Below are 22,404 nucleotides of genomic sequence, written 5' to 3' on the forward strand. Positions count from 1 at the left end.
CCCCACAGACGGTGCCAATGTTCGTTACCTGATGTACTCAGGTGCTCGACGGGTCGGATGGTGATGAGTAGGGGAGAGGGAGAGACCCTGGGTTGACATGAAGTACTATAAATACATTATCGGTGTAAGTCATGACGGATCACATTTGAAGAAAAACAAATTTGTTAAAGGTAGGTGGTTGAGAGTGAATCTGGGGAGGCTGTGAGGTTTAGGGGGAGCCTTTGAGGTTTTGAACCAGTTGGGTGGTGGAGCTATGGAAGACTTTTTTTTATTGTGTTTTCATAAAATTTGCACAAAGTTCACTTATTACATCAACTAAACTTATTTATTTACGTAAAGTTTGTTTATGGAGTCAGCAAATTTATTTACATTTTAATACGATTTAAATTGTATTAGTATATTTTTATTTTTAATTAATTTAATTTTATTTAAATAATTAGATTTTTAAATTATAAAATTTGTGTTAGTTTGTAATTTAAAATTTAAATAAATATAATTTAAATTAATGATTTATAAAGTTGTATGTATTCGTATTATTGTACTCACGATTAATTATATTTATTCGATTTTAAAAAAATAACAGTGGTTAATTTTTTTATTTAAATACATTCATATTATTTTCAAATTAAAAAATATACTTATTTAAAATAATATGAGTACATTTATTTAAATTTAAAAAATTTTAAAATAATAAGAGTATGTTTATTTAAAATATTAAAATTTTAAATTTTAAATAAACTTACTTGTATTAATTTTAAATTTTATTTAAAATAATACAAATATGTTTATTTAAATTAGAAAAATAAAATAATAAGAGTACATTTATTTAAAAAATTTTAATTTAAAAATAATATAAGTGTATTTATTTGTTAATTAAAAATTAAAATTTTAATATTCACTCATGCGAGCTTTGTCTTCCATAGCTCCACCACCTAACTGGTTCAAAAACTCAAAGCCTCTCCCTAAATCTCACAGCCTCCCTAGATTCATTCTCAACCACCTAGCTTTTCCAAATTTGCTTTTTTTCAAATGTGATCCGTCATGACTTACACCGATAATGTATTTACAGTACTTCATGCATAAACCGTGGTAGTCAACAGGATTTTATGCTCATAATATTTCTTTGTAAACCGTGGTGATCACCAACGGTTTCTAGCACCAATTTTTCAAGCGTAATCCGTGGTAGCCTCCCACGATTTACGTTTATTATTTCATGAATGTAAATCATGCCAACTTACAGCAGTTTACATATAAATTAAAACCGTGGTTACCCACCACGATTTACATATAAACCAAAAAGACATGCACGTAAAAAAATTCTAATTGTTGTATTTGGGTAAAGCTTTCTCTCTTTTATTTTAATTAAGTCAATTGCCCTCTATTATTGTTCAACTTTCTTTTGTGCAAAGTATTTGTTTTCAGTAAATTTAGATGACTAGACTGAAATATAAACCATGTCCAAATTATAAAGGAAAATAAATTTCTATTCACCTAATTAAAAATTATGTTGGTCAGGTACAATTTTTTTGTCAATATTTTCACTTGGATAGCTAAATTAAAATAAGAAATTAAATTATTAAAAAAAATATAATTTCGATAAGAGTAATGCTAGGTAACTAATTACTTTTTTGAACAACACGAACAACCACCAATAAAATAAAAACACGAGTATATACCCATTTTGGTCCTCAAAGAATTTTAAATTAGACACTTTAGTCCCCAACTAAAATTAATTACTCGATTGGTCCCTAACAATTAATTTCATCAGTCACTTAAGTCCTTGACTCCATCAACTCTAACGGAAGACAAAATGGTCCCTGACAACTCTAACAAGGGACAAAATGATCCCTGGCAACTCTAACAAAGGACAAAATGATCCCTGACCTCTTTATTTGAAAACGACACTGTTTTTCTTCAATTCCTATCATATCTCGCATAACCCTAATATTCATACTCTCCTTTTTCACCTTCACGGTCTTCTTTTCCGTCTTTTTCGTCCTCCTCTTTAGCTCCAAGATTAAGCCATGGTGTAATTGCCACACGTGTCGCACCTACCTCAACATGTCATGGACCACACACTTCCTAAATCTTTGTGACTGCTACATCCACCTCCTCTGCCCTTCACCCACCAGAAGCATCCATTTCCACATCTTCGATAACATCACCTCCAACCCCGATAATGTCCACGATATCCTCAAGATCAAGTTCCACAACTACCCCAAGGGTACACCTTTCTCCACTCTCTGGCAAGCAATATAAATTGTTGGACATTAGGACATCATGAGAAGATTCTCCTTCGATATCATATGCAAATTCTCATTTGAAATAGACACCGAGTACTTTATTCCTTCTTTCCAAGAGTTCAAGTTGGCAGATAGCTTTGACCTCGCATCCAAGCTATCAGTACAACGAGCAATGTCGCCATTGCCACTCATATGGAAACTGAAGCAATTATTGAACATTGGTTTGAAGAAGAAGCTGAAGGAAGCGATCAGAGTGGTAGACAATGTGGTGTCATGGAGATGATAGGGCAGAGGAGGAGGGAGATGACAACGATGACGATGACTCTTAATGAATTAGACTTGCACTCTAGATTTATAGGATCCATCGAAGATGACAAGTAGTTCAGAGACATAGTCATTAGTTTCCTGAGTATGAATTAGTTGAGAACATGTTGAGGATTTTTTTTTTCTTGTGAACATTAAAGTTATAGAGTGTGCATTGTGTAGTTTGAAGTTACAGTGTTAGACTATTAGTGTTATGCGAGATATGATGAAAATTGGGAGAGAACAGTGTCGTTTCCAAATAGAGGTGATCATGGGTCATTTTGTCCCCTGTTAGAGTTGTCAGGGACTATTTTGTCCTCCGTTAGAGTTGACGGAGTAAAGAACCTAAGTGACTGACGGAGTTAATTGTTAGGGACCAATCGAGTAATTAATTTTAGTTGGGGACTAAAGTGTCTGGTCTGAAATTTTTTGAGGACCAAAATGGGTATATACTCTAAAAACTCACTACATTTTCAAATTACCCACCTAAATATTAATATTAGAATAAATATCCGCACACCTAGTAAAATGAACATTCGATATATCTATTGTTCACATTGTTCACCAACGTTGTTGGTTACTGTTCATACCCTGGGTCGAGCTGTCCGACCCGGGATGATTAGCAACGAGACGACCAACCTCCTCAGGTCAAGCTACCTGACCTCTTCTCTAAAAGCTCGGCCAAATTGCCCGAAAAGCCCAGTAAAGAGCCTAAATAGAGGAATACGACCCAAATCCAAAGGCAGCCTAAGTCTATAGAGATAAAGGGCGGTTCCCTTGAAGATAAGTTGACCTCACCCAAAGATAAGATAAGATAAGATAACTAACTTATCTTATCTAAGAAGGTCAGCCCACACTATTATAAATACACTGGAGCACCCAGGTATAACTCATAATCTGATACTACTAAAAACATGCTTAATACCCTTGCTAACTTAAGTATCGGAGTCCCTTACAGGTACCACCATCCTCCGGTGACGAAGGATCAGCACCACCACCAAGTCCAACAAATCAGACACAACAACTCCAACCAGTACAAAAGATCTCGTCCGAGATTGACCTATAGTTTCACGTAACCCTCGGAACAGTTACCTATGCTTTTCCTTTCGATAATTCAAAATCATATCTTTCCTTTTTGCTCCCATAAAACTATATAATGAACGAACTAATTAATGGAAGCATTTTAGGTGTGGCGTTGTACTTTATTGGAATTTCAGACTTCCACGCTTTTTCACCAACCAAATTTAATGTAAAAAATATGAAGAGTTCAGATGGAGAAAAACATGTTTGTTGTGGACATGAATCCAAAAGAGTACACGAAAGAAATGCAACCGATTCTTTTGTTGTGGAGTGTTTAAACATTGAAGATGTCGATTTTGTCTAAGGGGGTGAGCTGTCTATCTGTTGCAATGCAAAGTGATGCGGTATTTTACAACCACACTAACTAACCGGCAAGTGCACCGGGTCGAACCAAGTAATATCTTACGTGAGTAAGGGTCGATCCCACGAGAATTGATGTATTAAGCAACAATAGTGTTTGATAGGATTAGTTAGACAAACAGAAAATAGTGTTTAGATGTTCAAAAAGCATTAAAGAGTAAAGAAGAGTTTGAAGAGATAGGTGAATAAGTGAATAAATTGGGAATAAAATATGGAGAAGATAGTTAAGGCTTCAGAGTTATCTATTTTTTCGGATTAACTTTTCTTACTAACTACTTTAAACATGTAGGATTTAATTTATGGCAACTATATGTGACTAGACCTTGATTCCTTAGACCTTTCTAGTCTCTTTTAAAATTCATTAACTGTCAATTCCTTGGTCAATTAATTCCAATTAGAAGGTGAAGTTCAAATTCCAGTTTATATGCCACAAAAATTCTAATTACCCAAAAATAAGAGGATTATATGTCACGTATCCTATTAAATCCAAATAATTAAAAATTTATGAGAAATTGTTTTCAAGCTGTTGTTCAAGTAAAGAGATTTTCCAAGTTTTACAAGAACTCAAATAGAAAAGAGGGTCATACTTCCGTTCCACCCAAATTCATAAAATAAAGAGCAAAAACAATTCTTAAATTATAAATTCATACATGAATTAAAATAGAAAAAGCAATAAAATCAATCCATACAAATAGACAGAGCTCCTAACCTTAACAATGGAGGATTAGTTACTCATGGTTCAGAGAAGAAAAATAAGGGTTCTGGTAAAAATGTACTGTGTTCCCATCTGATGGCATCTAAATTCCTATTTATAACTAATCCTAATAAATTTAAAATCTAATTATCTAAAATTAAAAATAATATCTTTTCCTAAAAGATAAGATTTGAATTTAAATTCGAATTAATTAACAAGTCTTCAGCTGATGGGTGGGGACCACTTGCTTTGTCCATTCTGCAGCTTCTAATCTGTGTTTTTTGGGATGGAAACTGGGTCAAAATAGCCTAGAAATCGCTCCCAGCGTTTTACTGCACGTGGCGCATGTCACACGTGCGCGTCAATCACGCAGACGCGTCGCTGGTCTTCTTCGCAAGTCACGTGGACGCGTCGATCACGCGGACGCGTCGCCATGGATACCTCTAATTCACGCGCACGCGTCAGGCACACGTGCACGCCGCTTCTCGCAGCCATCTCCTTTTATTCTTGTGCTGCAGAAACTCCATCAAATCCATCCGAATGCTACCTAAAATAAACAATATTGCACAAAAGTCAAAATAGCATCCATAGTAACTAAAATATAATTAATTCTTGATTAAACTCAACAATTTAAGTGAAAATTCACTAGGAAAAGATAGAAAAGATGTTCACGCATCACAAAGCAGCAGCTCGGTCAAGAATATCGCCAAATTAACACAAGTACAGTAGCACGAGCGAGAATGATGCACAAACCAACCCAGTGAGAGAGCCAGAGCAAGTCACAGTATATCGGACGAAGGGATAAATTTGCTAAGGGTTTTCGGATCTCCACAACGACAGCGCCAACCCAACTAAACATTACTTGAACTATGAGGCACACTGGTACGATGGATTATGTGCATCAACTTACTTCGAGAAGTTGAGGTGAAAACTGTTGAAACAACAGGGTCACAAAGAGTAGTCCACAAAACAGGGTTATAATAAAGAGGGGATGGCACAACTTTGTCTTAGTGTTGAGCCTTTCAAAAAATTATCTTTTAAATTTTTATATTGTTAAGTGTTCTGACCCCTTTTTCTTCCCTATTTTAGAATTATCAAAAAACTTAATGTTCAAATACAATCAAGAGATAAGACAAATTTAATCATACAATAAGTTGGGATCACGTTACAACTGTGATTATATTCCTTTGCTAAAGGAATATTTACTTTTTCTCCTGAACTGATTTACAGCTCAAATATAATGAAAACTTCTTTTTAAAAAAATTTGATAAAAATTACTTTTATTACCTTAGAAATTATACCAAAAGTTACATACTTTGAACATATTTAAACATGATTATTAACGTAAGCGTGAAGAGAAGATAACTCAACTACTCAAGTGTGACTCATGCATTTGATTATCTTATTTCTTAGTCTCCTAATATAAAAGGAGAATGTGTGAAAATTATAGTAAAATTCACATCCTAACTAGTAACTGGTTACAATGAGAAACTTGTAGACATTGTAAGTTTTTTGCATCTAGAGATAAATAATACCTTTAGCAGTTCAGGTGGTTATCCATTTAAAGGCATTAAAATTATACACAAAATTTAAAATTTGACAAAAAATTTTATCACAAATCTTACGAATTACACAACAAAAATCCACCACAAACATATCTATCATAATAATTTGTTCTGACTTTTTAATCCATTAGTTATTAGATGTTTTGTGACTTTTCTTTACACAAATATCTACATTTTATCTAATAATAATATTTAGAATTAACTGCTAAACAATCTATTTCAACAATGTCAAATAATCAAATAAAACTGGAACCATCATAAACAATTTTTACCAACCTGCTACAGCTACATAAATTGTTAGTTATGACACTGTAAATTTGTAATCGGTCCAGCAATAATTTAAGATGAATGCTCCCATAAAGACGCATAAAATGTCTTTTTGTAAAGACGTTTAAGTATTATATTATTATTAGATATATTAATAAATCGGTTATTTTTAAATTTTTTAACAAACCAAAATAAAATAAAGAAGCTATGGTTAGGTTTATTTTTAGGGATTTAATTGTATTTTTAAATATTTAAGAATTTAAATGTCCGCAAAATAAAAAGTCAAGAATATATTTATTTTTTTATCAAAAAATTTAACCATGATTCGGTTCAGATTGTGTAAATTGATCAGATCGAATAATTATAATGTGGACAATTGAGTTTATCATTGTTGCTATAATAAATTTTTATAAAAAAAATTGTTGCTATAATAAACCGATTTTATTCTAGTTTATTAAAAAATAAATTATTAACCAGTTTAATAAAGACGTCCAATAATTACATACACATAAACAACTTTAAGAAAAAACATCTTTAGTGTCTTTATCAAAGTGGTTTCATAATTTAAAATAAAAAATTGCAACAATTGTAAATCTGACTAGCTCGAACATAATGACAATAATATTAAAAAAGGGCAATTTACATAAATAAATTGTTTGTCCTTTAAATTTACACAATTGCATTCTTTCAAACATGAAGACGCAAATACATTGTTTCGTATATCTATAGAAATCGCTACTGGCAGTAGCAGTTTAGGAGAAACACATAATTCGCTATTGTTGTGGTTTCTGTTTATGGATTTGACCATAAACCACTACTGTCAGTAACAATTTTGAGATACGTGCGTAAACCGCTGGAGACAGCAGCGGTTTAGGTAGAGAGTGAATGCCTATATAAACCGTAGAAGGGAGTTGTGGATTACTCATTTGGAGTTATTTTGAGGTTGTTTAGAGAAAGAAAATTCTAGAGAGAGGTTAGAGCAACTTGAGAGCGGGTCCGAGGTATCCGAGTGCTGACCTCCAGCTGGATATCAAGACAAACGAACAGAGCTTATACCGACCGAACGGTGTTGTCCATGTTACCGGTGTCATTGGTGACGAGGTCAGTTATATATATTTTAGCGTTAGTATTTGTTGATTAGAAAAATAGTATTTAAGGTAGAGAAGCTAGAATTTATAATTTAATCTTTATAGTTTAAAATTAGGCTTTGCATATTAAGATGTAGAATGTAGTAGAGCTGTACATACGAATCGTTTTGGATAGCAACTTTTGTTTCCTTAATTTCCAAATATGATTAATTAACTGAATTTATTTTCCTTTTATCAATCTTATTCTTTGTGTTATTAGTTTTTTTTGGAATTTTTATTGTTTATGCTCATATGAATTCCCTTTTTTATTATTTATCTCTTTTTATTTTTTACAATTATTTTCTTTTTAATTATTTTGTTTTAACTTGACAAAATTTTATAATTGTGCTTGTTATTTATTTTATTTATTATTATTATTATTATTATTATTATTATTATTATTATTATTATTATTATATGAAGTATTATATTCACTATTATTAAATTTTTATAATTGCGGTTGTTATTTATTATATTTTTCTATTATATTATATTTACTATTATATTATAATTTTATAATATGAAATTTTAATTTAATTTGACGACTGACTAATAGGTTAATAGTTTAATTGTTTTATAGTTTTCTTGTTTGTTGATGGTTTAAGCGATTTGTTATTATTAGATAGGAGGATTCGTTGTAGATAGTAGAATTTAATTGTTTTGTATATGAGTACAATAATACGAATACATATAATTTTATAAATTATTAATTTAAATTAGATCTATTTAAATTTTAAATTACAAACTAATACAAATTTTATAATTTAAAATTCTAATTATTTAAATAAAATTAAATTGATTAAAAAATAAAAATATACTAATACAATTCAAATGGTATTAAAATGCAAATAAGTTCGCTGAGTCCATAAACAAACTTTACATAAATAAATAAGTTTAGTCAATGTGAATTTTGTGCAAACTTTACGAAAATACAACAAAAAAATTAAATCCTAAAAGATAACATGATTTTTTTTAGAATCAAATTTTTTTATATTTTATAATAAAAAAAATATGATTAACATAATATATTAGATAATTTTATTTTTTAATTATTTTTAATTATAATTTTGGTTAAAAAATTATATAATAAATAATTAACTACAATTTCTCAATTTAAATTATTCAATTTATTTTTAAAATAAAATACGGTGAAAAATCTAACATCATAGCTACATCAATTGATTTTTTAATTAAATCATTTGTATAAAATAAATCTTTTTTTTAACCAAATAGTAACACGTGTCATCCATCCAAAAATAATTTTATGTGAAGTGTACTGCAAGTGAGTTTCTACCTTCTATAATATACACATATTCCTAATTTGTTAATACTTATTATACCTAATCTATAAAAATGAGATTTCACCAAGGTTTTAAAAACTGGACCAGATTAATTGGTTCAATTAGGTTAATCAAAAATCGATTTTATAACCAATCCAGTTGATAGTTAAAACTGACTTACAAATAATCGATAAAAAAATCGATTAAATCGGTTGTTAACCGATGAACTGGATGAACCAATCCGATTTTTTAAAATACTGGTTTATTCCCCTCACATCGCAGTTTTGATCCCCTAAATAAATAAATAAATAAATAAAAGACACACGGATAGAAGCCCCTCCCTCTCCCTTCTCGCTCAGTCACCAACATCTAATCCTAATTTGTGAAATCCTATCAGAGCAAACAAGAAGCCACGCCCCCCACCATTAACCCCACCACTATTGTCTCCATCTTCTCAGTCTTCATCATCATCCTCATCATCGCCTCCATCTTCTTCTATCAGAGCCTCTTTTTCTCTCATTCTAATTCTTTACCATGAGCTCCTTCATCTGACCTTTCTCAATAAAATTTTCAATACTCAGAATCTACCAACAAAATCCTCCCTTAATTTTTTTCTCTTCGTTTTATTTCCTCCCTCACTATCGTGCTGGAGCATCGGCGTTTCTGTTTCTAAGATTTTGTCAAAATAATTTTGTCAACAGGCTAGTAACACTAACAATCACGCTTTCCTCGATCGAAGAACTCCAGAATCATTGGATTTGGATGGCAAGAACTATCTTGATAAGATTTTTGGTGGCAAGTCGTACCCGTTAAATCCACTCTCTGCACTTGAAGTTGTCCTGTGTATCACTAGTCATTCTGGAGGAGCAGTTTTATATGATTAGGGAACGGAACCTGGAATAACCTAATAATATTTATGATTATGAGTATGTTCGCTTCAGTTTATGTTTGTATTTTATTAATTTTACTAGTTCTGAGTGACTGTAATCTAATTAGGTTGCTGTTTGTTTTTACATTTGTTACTGATTAGTCACAACTAATTCGTTTCTAATTTTTTTTCAAGTACTCTCAAGTACTCTTCTTTTTTTTTTGTTTTTTGAAACTCTAGAAACTTGGTTTTGCATAATTAGTTTGTTGAGTTTGGATTCTGAGTATTTGTTTTGAGAATTGATGCTAATTATCTCATAAGAACTTATTAGAAATTAATTAAAAATTTTATTTTAAATTTTATTTAGTTTAAAAATAATTGAAATTAGAATATTTAAAATTATATATTAAATTTTTAATAATTTTATTAATATTTAATTAAATCAATTTGGCCATGATTTGACCTTAATTAAACCATTAAATCCTTGAATCGATTACTTGACCGATTCAATAACCAGTTCGATTTTTAAAACCTTGAATTTTACCCTCGTCCTTGGATAAAATATAAAGAATATTGAAAACAAAATTTAACATGAGTTATTCAATATCACTTTTTCTATTTGAAAAAATTTATGATCCAACAGTTTTATTAAAATTTATCCAATATTTAACCAAAAAAAATAAATAACTTTATATCATTAATAATAATTAATTAATAATTATAAATTACAAAATTTATTGAGCCTTAACACTCTCTTTATATTTACCTGTGTGTCTAATCACCATTCCAAGTTCCAACAATAAAAAGACCCACATTCCAACCCCCGATACTATCTATATTTATTGATTACATAACAATCTAATTATACGTAATTAACCTCAAGGGCAGAAATAGAAAATGGGACATTTGACCTACATCATAGCGTGGGCATAAATACCGTACCTGCGGCACAACTATACACACATCCATCTTCTAGTAAGCCACGCAGAGATAGCATAACGTGATAATTTTTGCTATCAGCACCACAAAATTTTTCTTTTTATTATTCTTGTTGAATCCCCTTCATTAAGACTGCTTCAGCGAGTGCTGCTTTTGCGGAAGCATGGGCATAAACGCCGTACCTGCGGCACACGTTGCCATACACGCATCCATCTTCTGGTAAGCCACGCAGAGATAGCATGACGCTGCCAGCACCACAAAATTCTCCTTTTTATTATTTCTGTTGAATCTCATTCATCAAGACTGCCTCAGCGAGTGCTGCTTCTCCGGAGTAGCGTGGACATAAACGCCGTACCTGCAGCACACGTTGCCATACACGCATCCATTTTCTAGTAAGCCACGCAGAGATAATATGACGTAATCATTTTTGCTGTCAGTACCATAAAATTCTCTTTTTTATTATCCCTGTTGAATCCCCTTCATCAAGACTGTTGAATCCCTGTGAATATAGATAATACACTGTACTATAATACATACAAACATTTTTGTTAACAAAATCTAACTAAATTTATTTAAATCTAATAAAAATCACTCATACAACATACGCATAAATCACGTGTTGTATTGCTTTTGCTGCTTTTTTTTAATTTCTTTTTCTTTCTCCCAAGGCTATTGCAAATTTTTTATTTCTTTTTTATTTTTTTATTTTATTCTTTTTGAGTGGATAAAATAGGAAGAATCATGTGAAAATAAAACAAAAAAAATACAAAAAATGACAAAAAAAAATAAAAAAATCACATTTTTTTAAAAGTACAAATTTATTGATCTAACATAAAAAAAATTTGCACAAAACACAAAAATAAAAATAAGAAAAGCTAAATCTTGATACTTTGTACTAAGTAACTAGCATGAAAAAAAATTCAAACCTCCTAAAGATTTCAAAATTAATAAAGCTTAATAGTGATTTCCAGACACACGGGTTTATACAAATAAAATTATTGAAACAATATACAAAAATTTTTATATTGATCATTGTCAAATTATTGTGTTGTGAACTAAAATTTCCGTATTCAATAATTTTGTTGTACAATTTAAAAATTACTATCACCACAATTTCTATGATGAATTAAAAAAAACGAGAAGAAAAAAAGAGAAAAAAAAGGAGAAAAAAAAGAAAATAGAAAATAAAAAAGAAGAAAAGAGAAAAAAAAGGAGGAAAAAAAAGAAAATAGAAAATAAAAAAGAGGAAGAGGAATAGGAATAGGAAGGGATTCTGATAATGATAATGGAGGAAAACGAAAGGAGGAAAAAAAAAATCAAACCGAAAAAGAGAAGGAAAAGTTTAAAGTTGTCAAAGAAGTACGCATGCATAAACATGTAACTTAATGTGTTTAATTTTGATACATTGGTAAAATATCGTGCAATTATATCTGTTTTTGTAAAACTATTATACAATGACAATGCATCAAAATTAAATTCTTAATACATCTGTAAATATAAAATCAGTTCCCTTTTTTCTTTGGGGGTTCGGTTTCCACAATTTTATTTGGTTCCGGTTGTCTTTGAAGACCTTATACACAGAGAAAGAGCAAAGCAGTGAAAAAAAAAAAGAGAAACAACGATAACCATATCTCTGCAACATTTTCGGTCCAGCATAAAGGATTAGTCATTAGACTGACTTCGATTCCTCAAGTTCTTCTGAGGGGATGCCACTAAAGCAATTTCCAGGTTTAGTGTGAAGCAATTATTTCAGGTACAATTTATACTGCAATTGTTTCAGGAGTCTATGTGCAACCTCCAGCAACGGGAAACAAATCGAATAACAAAGAAATCAAAGAAGACACGCATGCAATTCATTCACCTGAACTGTTATCCATCAGCAAACATCAGGCACATGCCACCAACATGTATTCATTTGTTGATTCCACATTGTTTATATATTAACACTTAATCCAAATTGGAAAGTAAACAGAAATACCATAATGTATGCAAAATATTGTAGCCAACAATCACAGATGACAGAAGAGTTTTAAGCTATAGCGCATGAGAGCATTTACGATGCAAAAACAGTTCCTAAGGTGAGCTGTGGTATCACTAGATTATTGGTGGGTATTGCTTTGCCTGCTGCCTGACCCTTCTTTTATACTCTGTAGCATCCTGCAAAAATAAGACAATACTACACTGTTAAGAGACCTTTTATAATAAGAAATTAATTGCCCCACTTCACCTGGGGGCAACAAGGGGCATAGAATGTTACTGCATAATCGTTTCTGGGCACCTACTAATATTCCACCATGTCCAAACCCAACTTCAAGTAGGTGAGTGGTCAATTTAACAATCCTCGGTGAAGAGGGCTGCTAGGATGGAGAAGAGACACTTTGAAAAGCATATGACTGTCTCGCATTTGTATGGATTATATGATCAGTCACTCTTTAAACTCTGAAAGTGACTACAAAAGAAAGAAAAAAAAAATGTCCAATTTCTTAGGTTAGATACCTGGATAAATAGATGATATCCCTCTGTCTGAGCAGGATCAGCAGGATTTGGCTGGTCAAGCAAATCCTGGATACCAACAAGAATTTGCTTCACTGTTATAGCTGGTCTCCACCCCTACAATGACAAAAAATCTGTAAACCTGTTTGCTCACTGACATGTAAATCAAACTATATAAGTTAGTCTCAAGCACTCCTCCACAAGAGAGATGAACTTACACTATCCTCATTAAGTATAGACAAGCATACAGTTCCAGATGGATAGACATTAGGGTGGAAGAAGCCTTGTGGGAATTTACACTTAGGAGGCTTGCTAGGGTAGTCTTCACTGAAGTGCATTGTAAGGGGGAAAAAGCCACCTTCCCAATCAGTCTGCAACATATGAAATGTAAACTTGATAGAATGCAAATAACAGGCTCACTATTCGACAACCTGCTTTCTAGGTGGGACACAGCTCACAGTTGTCAACTGAAATTATGACCCACACAGCAATTACACACAAAAACACAGACACAAAGGGTACCTAGAAGCTAGAATCAGAAGTGGGAAATGGAAACAGTACCGGAAAAAGTTTTAACAGAGCAGTAAAAGAACAATCAAAAAAAGTAACAACCAAAGCAGTGATTTGGCTACACAGAGAAACCAAACAAGACAGATGTCAAGATAAAGCAACAAAATAGCACTTTTAACAAACATCCAATTAAAACAAATGCAGTTACTAAAAATTGAAGGGAAAAAAATAAGAACTGAATCTCAGCAAACGCCTAATTGTAAAGAGTGTTTTGAAATCATTGTAACTCATGATACAAGTAGGATTCAAAGTTTGCCATTATCAAATTTCAGCAACAACAAATCAGATCATGTGCAATCTAAATTATGCATCCAGAAGTTCTAGTTCTAAGCATGATACTAGTGGCTTACAGCATTTCAATAATTGCAAAAGACATTAACAAGGGGGAATATGTTCCTATCCTTCTAACTCACTAAGCACAGTGACTAAGGGGTAGAATATCAAGATCATTAATGTTAAAAATTAATAGTTGCCAATCTTTCCGACTGCTTAAAAGAATCAATCTTTTATTTTTACCGATTGTGACATGCTGGATTACTTAAAATTCCATATTAACCAAAACAGTTAAATAAGGTTTAATTTTGATGCCCTGACAGTATAAAGAATTTTACACGATCATCCAAATAAGATTCATGTATTCAGATGATTTTTTAAGTAGTGGGTTTAAAAAGTTAGTTATTTTTACTGATGTGCCTACACACAATGTAAAACTCAAAAAGAATGAAATTCATAAAAAATTAAAAAGTAAACTGGTTAAATTCACTGTTTTCCTTTCCTAACAAGGTGAGTGACTTTTCCCATTAGTTTCCTTTATGGCAGTTGAAATCCCTAAGCTCCAACCAACCTATTTAGGCTTGGTTTGGTAAAGCTTTTACTTTTTAAAAGTAGCTTATGAAAGCTGTCTTTTAAAAAACCGTTTTTTAAAAGCTGCAGCACTTATATTTGGTAAAATCAAATTAAAAATGACTTTTAATAAGCACAAACATCACAATTGTTTTTGGTAAAACAGCTTTTAAAACTTAAAAAAATTATAATAAAAATGTTTATAATTAACGAAGAATAATTTATTTTTTTAAATTTTTTAAAATTTTATATAATATTTTAAAATAAAAAATTCATAATAAACATAAATATAATAAATAAACTCTTATTTTTTAACTTTAAAATTTTATATAAGTATCATGAAAATTTATTTTATCCTAAACATCATCATTAAAAATACTAAATTACCTAACTCAAATTTTAGAGACTAATAGTTTAAATATTTACTTGATTATACTAATATAAATAGAATTATGATTAGTCAATAATAAAATTTGTTAGTATTGAGTACGTCCATTACCTACCTATATATATTGGTCACCTTTACAGATCACAAAAAATGAGACACATATCTCAAATAAACTACTCTTATGATTATATATCTATATTTACATATGTATTTACATGTTGTTATTATAATTTTGACTAATATTCATGCAAGGAAAATTTTATGATTGGTTTTCATGAACCAAGTCAACCTCTTCACGTTTCAAAGGACAGATAAAAAAACAAACATAATAGATCTACTGAAAAAATACAAAAACAATGCACAAAAAAATAATATAAATAGATAAAAGTTGATATCTAACATGTGATAGAGATGTATTTGTGTTAAAATTTGTGAAGATTAGGTTGAAAAATAAAAAAAATATATGAAGATTGTGTTAGATTTGTAAAGGTTAGGATGAGAAATTAAAGATATATGAGGATTTCAATGGCAATATAATAGAGGGATAAATAAAATTTGATAAGCCAGCCTTGAAAAGCTCCTGCTTAAAAGCACCCCTAACTTTTAAAAGCACATGCACCTCTGGGAAAAGCTTTACCAAAGCTAGCCTTAATGGAATTAGATTTGGCATTGCTGTTAAACAAAATACAAATCGCTAATGCTAAATACACACCCAAAATTACTAAGCACACACCTTTTCTCTTAATTGACAAAAATACATACACACGAAAATAAGAATAAAAGGCTTGGTCCTAATAATTTGGATGTTCACACTACTGAATTCAAGTTATTCACATAAAAATAACAACAATAATAAGAAAATAAAAACACAGATGAAATTCCCTCTATTCACACGACATCTTTAGCAATAATTTTTCTTTTATAAAAGATATTTTGAAAAATACAATTTATAATACTCAGTTTCAGCCCAGAAGGAAAACCTAAAATCACAGGTCCATAATAAGCATGAATCAAATTTCACGCAACTCCAACATTGACAAGTGCCAATTCAAAATCGACCAACACATGATCAGAAGCAAAACCATCAAGTTAAATCGCAGAAGTAGGGAATTCAAGTTGGTAATCACAAAACACCAAAGGAACCAACTAATTTAAGTAAGAAAAAGAGAAACTCACCCCAGACTTCCCAGGAATAGTGCAATGCCACACCATCAAATTCACGGTACCATCAGGCAGCGTCTCCGGTTTCGCCACAAAACCCTAAATCACAATAAAAAAAGGAAAAAAAAAAGAATACCACCGTTCAGAATTAACCCTAGAAAAAATAATTCGAACAGAAGACGAGGAAAGAGGAATGGTTGTTGGACACTAACATGAGGATGATTCTTGCGCCACGACTTGCGCTCCTCAGCGAGTCGTCCACGAGCAATACCAGACATGTTTTCTTCTTCTTCTGAGTCACGAACTCGTTCGCACAGAGTTAGCTCAGTGGCGCTTTGGTTTGCTTTATAAACGCGCTTTCTGCTTTTCTTCTTTTCCCCAGACCCCTCTTAGTTTTTTGGGCGAGAGAGTGATATGGCTTGTAGGATTTGTGGGAAGTGACAAGTGAGCAAAAACAAATGCCTTTCAAGTTGTTGATTGTATTTGTATGCAATACTTCGGAACGAAACGTACGGTCATGATTCAATCGTGAGGCAACTTGAAAAAACGTTGCCGTTTCGGGCTTTTCTGTCTCCTTTTATTTTTTCAAAAAAAATAAAAAATGGAAAAATGAAAAGCTTCAAAGTCAATGGTTATTTATTCCAACCTTGCGTCAGAATCACGCCGACGTAGTCTTAACGCCTTCACGTGACCAAAATACCATTTTGAAAGAAAAAATAAAATAAAGTTTAACTCATTTTTTTATTTTTAAAATTAGAAATTTTGATTTTTTTCTTTTTTGAATTTTTTTGAGAAATTAACATATATTTTGAAATTTTTAAGTACTAAAAAAAATAATTAAGAGAATGAATTGAAACTAGAATTCTTTTTTTTTTGCCTTTTAACTATCTTTTGAACTTAAAAATAATAATAAATTAATTTTTGCTATGATAAGCTGTACGATGAATATCTATTTAACATGAACGGTTCATATTTTTTAAAATTAATATAGTAATAAATAAAGTAATGATGATAATTATGAATATGGGTACATGGTATGTTGTTTACCAATGTGGACCTGCGTTGCTTGCATAGTCACCTGCAAAACGTAGGTAACGTTTGCTAGAGACAAAAACAAAAAATTTGTAACTTACTGCAAAACATAGGTTGCGATTGGCAAAGAAGGGCAATTACGTCCCGAAACATGTCCCTTGGCCCATGTGTAAAAACCTGGTTTTCGATAAATAGACTTTTTTAGTTATTTTAAAATTTATTTCGCAAAATCTTGAATCACGGCACATAAAAAATAGTGAGGCCGACTCAATGGTTAAAAAAAACAAAAATTAAAAAAAAATTAAAAGTTAAACAGAAAAAGTCATTAATATGGTCAAAATTGATTTTATGAGGGTAATTAATCCCCTTAAGTCAAGTTTGACTAGTAAGTAATAAATAGGGTTAAGTATGATTTTGGTCCCTAATGTTGGGGCCAAAAATCGATTTCATCCCTAGCCTTTTTTTCGCAACAAAATGATCCCAAAGGTTCGAGTTTGTTTTAAAATCGTCCCTCGGACGATTTTACCCCTGTGATTGTTAGCTTCCGTTACGACCGTTTTAACAGATATTAATAATGTTAATTAATATAAAAAATAATAAAAGCAGTAAAGAAAAATAATAAAAGTGAATGAAAGTGAAGTGCAGGGGCGGGCGAATGGCGGCGGCTTCTGCTGAAGGTCGACGAAGAGTAGCAGCACTAGGGTTCAGGAGACATCGTCCATGGCTTCCCAGAGCTCCAAAGCCTCACATTTTCGTTCTGCTGCAAGGGAGTTGCTCTGCGGCCATGGTGAGAGACTGATTTTGTGAACTTCATCCACGAAGGATAACCCGGGACGAAGATTTTGGGGTTGCGTATACTATGAGATAAGGTGTTCTTCCTATTTTGCCATAGTGGGTCTGAGAATTTGGGGTTTGTTGACATGTCTTTGTGGCTTCTATCAGGTTCAGGATGGCTGTGATTTCTTCAGATTGGCAAATCCGGAATTTGGAGGTGCTCAGAAAGAGGTTGAAATTGCAAGAAAAAGACAAGATTGAAGGAGGTGGAGACGAAACTTTGGGTTGTTTCTGCTCTATGTATTGCTGGCTGGGTGGGAATTTTATTCTTATTGGTGCAGAATTAATATAACTTAAAGCACTTGAATGGAATGCACCTAGGTTATAGATAATTTGCTAGGGAATGTTATGAGATTTGTTGTGTTGTAGGGTTAGAGTTTGAGGATATTTTGTGATATTACAATGGTTTAGGTGTGTAGCATGTGTAAAGATGTTTGAATTAATGAAGAAAAGTGCTGTGTAATGTTGCCCAAAATGTCACCTTGTTTAATGGCGAAGTTGTGTTATTTTATAATGTAAAGGTAGTTCATGAGTAAAGCACAAAAGCATTGAATACAAGACCTAAAAATTTAGTAATTAACTAATGGCATATTTCATTTGATGAGTAGTTAAAACAAACACAAGGTAACTATTTGCATCCACAGGCCTAATATCAAAATATAGAGAAGCAACAGTCAACAAAAGTGTCCTGAGGCACTTAACACCAAAATATAGTAATGAAACTAATTTAACTAAGATAATGTTCTGAAACTAAATAGCCAATACCAAAATACAAACATTGCTTGCACAGTAGTAAGACATGATTAACAAAAGACTTGACATGCAAATTCTAAAGATTCCCCCACTAAGATGGAGGTAATTTGGCCATCAACCTCAGCTTCTGCAGGGGTACATGAGGTGCACTGCTTTGAATGATAGAAAAATGTCTCTTCCTCACAGATGGCTGCCTAAGGGGCTATTTGTTGCTGGTGGAGGTTGCAGCTAATGCAGCCTTGTTCTTGGGATGGGCCAGGATGTTGGGCTGAGTGGAAGCTTTCTTGGGCTGAGGTGCTGGTGCGGTGGACTGGCCTGCACTTTTCTTGGGCCTTGGGGGGTTTTCCTAGGCTGAGATACTAGCAGGTTGGATTGTGATAGTGTAGGCTTCCCCTTTCTCCCTCCCCGAACTATTTGACCAGGTGCCAGCTTATGTGTATCCTTCTTTCTTCTTTTGGTTGAAGTTCGGGCCTACAAAGAAAATGAAAATCATAAAGACAGTTACACACATATCATATAGTAGTCAAATTAAATTTATAGCCATCATAATAGTAAGTAAACCCTAGAACAGGATGTCATAAACCCTCTTCTTAGGCTTGGTGCAGCCAATCTTCTTGTGTCCCACTCCACCACAGTTGGAGTACCTTTGGATTTGATCCCTCCGTGACAGATGAGTCTGGCTTCTGTTGTCTTCATCTCCAGGCCCTCACTTCCTCTTCTTCACAGGTCTGTGGCTGGGCCTCCTATATGGAGGTGGGATGACATCATCATACTGAGTCCTCTTCCATAGCTCTGAGCCGTTTACAGGATGTATGACCTCCCGGTAGCACCTCTGGTAGTCCTCCTTCTTGTAGCAATCGTCCACATAAGACTCCAAATCAAGGCCTTTGAAGGTGATGCAGCTAATGTCATGAGGACAAGGAATCCCACTCAGCTGCCATTTTCTACTAGAACAGTCACCAGCAGCCAGATCCACAATGTATTTATCTAGACCACACATAACCTCGTACTTACTTGCAGCTGACCAGTATGGCCTCCAGTCCCTAGCTAAGCTTGTCCGTTTCTCTAATTTCTTGCTAATCATTGGCATAATGTTTCCTGGATAATTTATAACCCTTTCCTTATTTACAGCCCATCTAGTCATCATATACACCCTAATATCCTCTAACATGGTTACAATAGGTTTCTCTCTTGCTTTTACTAGGACAGCATTGAAACTCTCACTCATATTGTTAACAAGATATCATATTTAGATAGAAAAGTAAACATGGACCTTGACCAAAACCTGGGTGGAATGCTATTTAGATGTCGAAATGCTTCCTCATTCAGACCTCATAGAGATTTCATCTCCTTCTCCCAGCTCTGCCAATGACTTGCTTTAGCACACCTCCACATCCTGTTCTTCAGCTTCAAAGCAAGAAACTTCTTTCTGAAATTGTTGTAGAGATGTCTGACACAGAATATATTGTCCACCCCTAAGATGACCTCTTCGAACGCCGGCAACAAGCCTTGTTAGCAGAAGGTAAGATTTCATATGATTAATGCATTTATAAATGGTTAAATGGAAAACTGCATAGGCTGATATATGTAAAACTATCTTTTACTGATCAGACATAAACGTGCATTTTGCAACATTGTGTGACCCTAAATCATCGGACAAGTGACGCAAAAACCAGACCCAAGAATTCTTTGTCTCCACCTCCACAACCGCATATGCAATTGGAAGAGTTTGGTCATTTGGGTCTCTTCCAATTGCAGTCAACAATTGTCCTCCTTGGGAGGTTTTTAGGAAGCATCCATCCAACCCAATGAACCTTCTGCAGTGTTGGAAACTTTTCTTGCACGCATCAAAGCATACATACAGTCTTTGAAAAACACAATAGTTCATCAGTTCTGGATTCTATCTCTCTTGAGCAAAATCTAGTGATCGAATTACCTTTAGAATCATTGTTGAACCTAAGTTTGTTCTTAGGATAGGAGTTCATGGTAGTAGTCGTTTATCTACTTGTATTGCTCCCTAAAGGCTCCCTGAATCTGACTCAAAGCCTCCTTTTTGTCTTAGCTGCCATTGCCTTCGTAACGGTCAGGTTCCATTTTTTGTGTGCCCTTGCTACCAGCTCCTTCACCTTGATCCTTGGGTTGGATTCAACTTTCTTCTTAAACTGGCTACCCAACCACTTGCTGTGCATAATTTCAACCCAGTGTGTCTGTATGCAGGTATGTTGGAGATTCATGCTTCTTAGTTGCCAAGTGGACTCCTCACCAACCCTGTGTGCATATAACCAAAAGGGGCAGCCTTTCTGACAAACAGCCCGCACCCTCACCAAGTCACACTTCTTGAATTTAATGTTCCTAGCTATGTGGACTGCATAGCCCGCCACTGTGTCCTTAAACTCTTGCCAAGATTCATACAATGTGTCCACCTTCCATTGGTACTTTCCCATGTCCTTTTGAGACTTATGCACTGGAAACCTCTGCCCCTCACCCTCAGCAGCCTCCTCCCTATCATCAGCACCTGACTCTTGTCCTCCAATTATATGGTCTTACTCCAATTCATTACTGTCGACTGCATCCTCATCATCCAAATCACCTGTCACAACCTTTTTGGCTTTCTCCGCATTAGAGTCCTTCGGCATAGCATTATCTTCACTGAATCCATTTCATAGTCATAGACCTCCTCACTGTCAGTGAAGTGGATGTCTTTGACACTATTTTCCTCTTCATTAGATGGCAAGTATGTTGGGTCATCACTGTCTTCGCAACTACTATCATGGTTACTATCCCCCTTCGCAAGTATGTTGGCCTAATGCCATTCCACCGTCCTTATTCTGGCCTTCGGCTTCAGCCGCAACCCCAACTCCATCAGTCTTTTGCACGTTCCCTTCAAACACTACTAACTCCAGACCACCACCTAAAGGTTCCTCTCTCAAGCCGCCTCTAGTTTCTCCCCCACGTCCAGATAACCGACTTTCGGAAACCCATCGGCATCCCCAACCTCATGCACCACAAACAGATCAACAAAGCCTTTCTTCCCTACTATGGTACACATTTCAATTGCCTCTGTGTCACCTTTTAACAGCTTTAACTGACTCTCATAATCATCTGCAGTTGGGTCTTTGTACCATAACGCGGTGATGGTGGACTTCAAGTATCCAAGCTGCCTCAGCTCCTCGTATGCCTCAAACACACTCCACTTATCGTCGTCAATGTCTTCCACGACTGTAGCTTGACCTTTCAAGTACTTGAGCACACTGTTCTCATATCCGAATGCCCCACCATGGTGCACTTGCGTGTTAAAGAGCGCCATCTCCTTCCCAAACAACCCTATTAATCAACACACGGCATTAGTAAACCAACTAACAACAACTACTACTACTACTACAATCAGTGCAAACCCTAGCCTTCCACACAGCTTCACACGATCCACATTAAACCCTACACCCGTTACGTCCATCAACAAAGGAGAAATTGCATTCAAAAATGCTTACCTCGCCAAGGGCTTTCTGTAGGAATGAAGCCAAGTCAACAATGCAGGAAGTTTTTTGGCAATCTCGCTCGAGCTACCAACGCCGAACAGTCCTCACTCGCAGGAAGGCCTTCGAAG

The 22,404-nt window shown here is 33.7% G+C and overlaps 2 protein-coding genes across 2 annotated transcripts; both read right to left on the reverse strand.

Moving 5' to 3' along the window:
- Nucleotides 1-12,557: 12,557 nt before the first annotated feature.
- LOC112799282 (SUMO-conjugating enzyme SCE1) lies at nucleotides 12,558-16,650 on the reverse strand. The gene is made up of 5 exons (XM_025841681.3): nucleotides 16,394-16,650; nucleotides 16,197-16,280; nucleotides 13,438-13,590; nucleotides 13,223-13,336; nucleotides 12,558-12,883 (listed from the first exon to the last, which is right to left on the reverse strand). The coding sequence occupies exons 1-5, from the start codon at nucleotides 16,457-16,459 to the stop codon at nucleotides 12,821-12,823; spliced, it is 480 nt and encodes a 159-aa protein (XP_025697466.1). The 5' UTR covers nucleotides 16,460-16,650; the 3' UTR covers nucleotides 12,558-12,820.
- A 2,856-nt stretch (nucleotides 16,651-19,506) lies between these two features.
- LOC140180372 (uncharacterized) lies at nucleotides 19,507-20,028 on the reverse strand. The gene has a single exon (XM_072221120.1). The coding sequence runs from the start codon at nucleotides 20,026-20,028 to the stop codon at nucleotides 19,507-19,509; it is 522 nt and encodes a 173-aa protein (XP_072077221.1).
- Between the last annotated feature and the right edge of the window lie 2,376 nt (nucleotides 20,029-22,404).

Source organism: Arachis hypogaea, chromosome 1 (assembly GCF_003086295.3).
Source record: "Arachis hypogaea cultivar Tifrunner chromosome 1, arahy.Tifrunner.gnm2.J5K5, whole genome shotgun sequence".
Lineage (NCBI taxonomy): Eukaryota > Viridiplantae > Streptophyta > Magnoliopsida > Fabales > Fabaceae > Arachis > Arachis hypogaea.